Source organism: Engraulis encrasicolus, chromosome 2 (genome assembly GCF_034702125.1).
Source record: "Engraulis encrasicolus isolate BLACKSEA-1 chromosome 2, IST_EnEncr_1.0, whole genome shotgun sequence".
NCBI classification, from domain to species: domain Eukaryota; kingdom Metazoa; phylum Chordata; class Actinopteri; order Clupeiformes; family Engraulidae; genus Engraulis; species Engraulis encrasicolus.
In genome coordinates this window covers 8,825,455-8,830,128 of record NC_085858.1, presented here as the reverse complement: position 1 = coordinate 8,830,128, position 4,674 = coordinate 8,825,455, and the positions used below count along the sequence as shown (strand labels likewise).

At 45.6% G+C, this 4,674-nt stretch overlaps 1 protein-coding gene across 1 annotated transcript in view; it reads right to left on the bottom strand.

Annotated features, from left to right (window-relative positions):
* Nucleotides 1–4,308, bottom strand: part of septin12 (septin 12) — a 188,986-nt gene extending 184,678 nt beyond the window's left edge. Inside the window, exon 1 of the mRNA XM_063221378.1 lies at nt 4,015–4,308. Within this exon, the coding sequence (XP_063077448.1) occupies nt 4,015–4,069 (55 nt within the window). The 5' untranslated portion in view covers nt 4,070–4,308. The remainder of the gene's footprint in view (nt 1–4,014) is intronic.
* Between the last annotated feature and the right edge of the window lie 366 nt (nt 4,309–4,674).

Sequence of the window (4,674 nt, the reverse complement as noted above, 5' to 3'; positions counted from 1 at the left end):
TTCTGGCCGTGGTTGACATCCTCTCCGCTGGGCTACTGGGCTTTTCTCTGGCCTGCTCTGGCTGTGGGGGGCGTCCATTCCAATGACTGTACTCTATACATCTGTTGTGTTGGGCCTTTGTTTATAGATATACAGTCATTAGTCCATTCAATGAGATGTATTACTTAAGTTGTGTCTATGATGAATCTATCTCCATTCTCCTATGCTATGATAGGCTTCCCTCTGCTCTAGGGGATCCACTCGAATGACTATATATGTTCTGTAGGGTGTTAATTTACAGACATACATTCATGGGTCCATTCAATGAGAAGCATTATATCTATATCTATTGCAAAAGGCATATGTCTCCATTGTGCTCCCTGTACTTGTTATGTCCCTTCCTTGCATGTAATGCCTCATCAAGTAGTCCAACTTTTAATACAGCTCTTGAGATCTGTATGGCAATGATTTAACTCCCAATGTGTGTATACTAAATAGCAGCGGGACACAAAGAAGCAGACATACAATTTCACAGTCACTCGGCCACACGAAAGGCCCCTTGCTACTCACAGGCAATCTAACACATTTACATTCCAGACACTTTTGCATTTCATGGACCCTTCATAGGCCGTGTGTGTGTGTGTGTGTGTGTGTGTGTGTGTGTGTGTGTGTGTGTGTGTGTGTGTGTGTGTGTGTGTGTGTGTGTGTGTGTGTGTGTGTGTGTGTGTGTGTGTGTGTGTGTGTGTGTGTAGCATGTGTGTTGAACAGGCCTACTGTATGTACCTAACTGAGGGCCATTGTGGCACAACTAGGCCCTTGTTCCGAGGTGAACTCACTTGGCCTACTTTAAGGTGAGGCTGAGAGAAAGCTACCTTCTCTCTCTCTCTCTCTCTCTCTCTCTCTCTCTCTCTCTCTCTCTCTCTCTCTCTCTCTCTCTCTCTCTCCTTGTGTACAGTGCGATAGCTACCTTCCCCAAAGCCAACCAGTCACATGGTGTATAGCCCACAGGATGAAACTGACTGAAGCTAATTGGTGTGTCTCTGGTGTGTGTGTGTGTGTGTATGTGTGTCTATTTGTGCGTGTGCGTGTGCATGTGTGTGTGTGTGTGTGTGTGTGTGTGTGTGTGTGTGTGTGTGTGTGTGTGTGTGTTTACACGTGTGTGTGTGTGTCAGTGTGTGTGTGTGTGTGTGTGTGTGTGTGTGTGTGTGTGTGTGTGTGTGTGTGTGTGTGTGTGTGTGTGTGTGTGTGTGCGTGTGTGTGAAGAGGAGAGGACACTGTTCCTTTTCTGTCTGTGTTAAACCAGATGCTCAAAGGAGTGTCCACCAGATGATGACAGTTGCATCCTTTGACTGAAATTCAATTGGGGGCTGTCACACTCAATACTATAGGCTCTCTAAGCTGCTACGCTCATGGCCACACAGATGTTAACAAAAACACACTCTTCACACACCAACTAACAGCCCACAGCCATCGAACACACACACACACACACACACACACACACACACACACACACACACACACACACACACACACACACACACACACACACACACACGTGCACGCACACACGTACACACGCACGTACACACGCACGTACACACACGCACAGAGAGAGAGAGAGAGAGAGAGAGAGAGAGAGAGAGAGAGAGAGAGAGAGAGAACATTGTTCTTTTGTTTTGAGTTTTATTCATGATTTTGTTTTTTTTTTCTTGAAGGTTTCATCACTCCTCCACACATCAACTCCACGCTATACGCGACCAACATCTGCTGACCAGATAACACCCAAACAACACAACAACAGCCTCTAACAATCAGGCCATCAGCCGCATCAAAGGCACCACCACCACCACCTCTACCACCTCCACCACCACCACCACCACTACCTCCACCACCACCAGGCTACTCCACCACAAGCAGCGACTGACACAACACTGTGCCATGATGTTATTGCAACTCCAGGGAGGGGAGACCTGAGCCAGTTCATCTGATACTATGTTTGCTTGGCATTTAGCAAAGGGCCAGTTGTTTCAGTCAATGCAATGGCTAAAATCTCATTAGGTGTGGCTTTGGAAATTCCTACTGGCAGCACTCGGCAGCCCCCGCTATACACAATTAAAAATACAGTGTGAATTCCACACGTAGAGAGTCTGTTAAACACCAACCGGAGTGTATTTGCTCCCAGAGTACTCTCTTAGGTTGAATTCACACTGAATTATTTACTGTGTGCCTAAGAGATTAACAACAACAACAACAACACAGAGAGTGAGCACTGTTGTAAAGTCCCTAACACAGTAGTTCTCAACCTTTATTGAACAAACGCCCCCTTGGCCTTATCACAAGCCTCCCAATGCCCCATTGACCTCATCATAAACATGCCAACGCTCCCCTTAGTATTGAAAAATTAAATGGACTAATGCCCCCCAATGGCAACTAAGCACTGCACCCTCAGAGCTGTATCCTTCTCAACGCCCCTCTAGAGCTCCCCACTGTACCACCCCCACTGACAAACACTATCCTAACAACTCATTGCTACAAAGCTTCAACACGAAATGTGGCGTATAAGGCGTTCGAGCCTATGGATCAATTGTAACAGAGAGAAGAGTAATAGGGTAGAGAGTGTGATAAAAGAGTTTGGGCCAACTTCCTGAACTGATCTCCTGACAGTCGGAAAGAATGAAATGCAACTGTGTTGGACAAACGATAGTCACGGGCAAACAAGCAAATGCAATAATAGAAGATTGTGTTTTATTCCAAAGGCTTGAACTAATTTGTTTTTCTCCAAAGAACAGCACCTGTCTAAACAGCTAGACGTCCTCAGAGAGACTCCATTGTTCTGCTGTCCCTGCCCCGTCCCCTGTTCCTGACAGATCTGCCTGCTCTCTCTCTCTCTCTCTCTCTCTCTGTCTCTCTCTCTCTGTCTCTCTCTCTCTGTCTCTCTCTCTCTCTGTGTCTCTCTCTCTCTCTCTCTCTCTCTCTCTCTCTCTCTCTCTCTCTCTCTCAGAATTGTGTGTCAAATTCAATAGTGGTCACAGTTGTAGAAAGCTACAGACTAAGGGCTGGTGCGGTAGACAGCTTTCTAAATAAAGTGTGTCAGTGTTGCACTGTATCTGAAGCAGGCGTGGGGTTGGGGGGGTGGTGGTGGTGATAGCGGGGGGGGGGGGTAGTTTATGAGTAGGCTATGGCAGCCTAATTACAGTCGAAACTTCCTCAGTATTTAAGGGTGCGGATGTTTGAAATCTTATCTCACACACAAGCAGCAAAAAGGCATGCATGGATGGGTTTTATACACCCACTTATTTTATTTTCTCACTCAGGAAACATTATTTAATTATACTGCCATGTACTTGCACCCCTCTGAACTAGTTCCAATATATTAATTTGGTATTGGTAATTCGTAAAAAATGGTAATTTGTATTATGGAACTACTTTATTGACTTTCTGAGTAGGCTAAAGTAGATTGATGTGTTCCACTAAAAGTGGGGTTTAAAGACATGAACTGTAAAGTTTTATGGGTACTGAGTATCTGATTAAATAACTCAGTCACCATAAAAGCATCACACATCACCTTGTCTTCAGAGCAATGTAGTCTTACTTCATGGGAACCCCAGTACTAGTATGTGGGGCCAAACAAGAACACCCCACTTGGCATAGTCTAGTTGTTGCTGGAGTGTACATAGAGTTGGCTAAAACTTCAACGACAATGCCTCCATGTGCTCGGGGTCGCATACTTGTGGAATGAATGCATTCCATCTCCCGAGTCCATTGGCTCTTCACAGAGGAAAAGTATAGAGTGCAACAGACCATGCTCTTTACGCACACACCGTGTAATTAAGCTCTATACCGCCGAACGTATAAGTTTGGGAAAACCACTAGTTTAAACAATGTAGCGTAGATCAATGCTGTCCTGCAGAGAGAATTAACTATATCCTATCCTAAACAATGCATATCACCAGAAAAGGTTCTCACAGTGCAGAACAAACTTTTGTCACTGTCACGAGAGGCTTTAAAATTCAAAAACAAAAACAAACTCACCCTCAAAATCCGACAATATCCCCTCAAGATGGTCATTCACAGATATATTTGACATCCTGACTTCTGTGCACCAGAGTTGCTGTCCTGAATGGCACTCTTCAACAAATGAACTAAAGGAAAACGTGTGCGTAATGAAGTCCCAAAAAACGTGTCCAAGCGAACGGTAAAGAGAAACTTTCGCGATTCGTGAATAGAAATGAGCTGCAACCAAAAAAAGTTGCGCTTTCGAAAGATTCCAGTCACATCCGAATGTGTGTGCACAGCAAGAACGCAGAGGCTCCCTATCAATCTACACTCCTTTCCAACAAATAGCAGATGCGCCTCCTCCCCTCGGCTTCAACCTCAGTGCGGTCCTGCCCCCTGCAATACTCCGTGGCGAGGACCGCGGTCTCTCTCTCTCTCCCTCCCTCTCCACGCTTCACCTAGCCCCCGGGCTACACCTGGGTTCGGGGGTAAAGGCTCCTCTTGCTAACCCCCGCGAAGCGCATTAAAGATGGTCCACTTTGGCAAGTAGTGAAAAGAGGGGAGGAGGAGCAGTCAGTAGGATAGATACGGACATCTTGCTCGAAAAAAAAAGTTTTGGGGAAAAAAACGGCTCTATGTTAATCCACAAAGTCGAAATGCTCCTACTGCATTTTGCTAAGGAACTTAAACATTGGG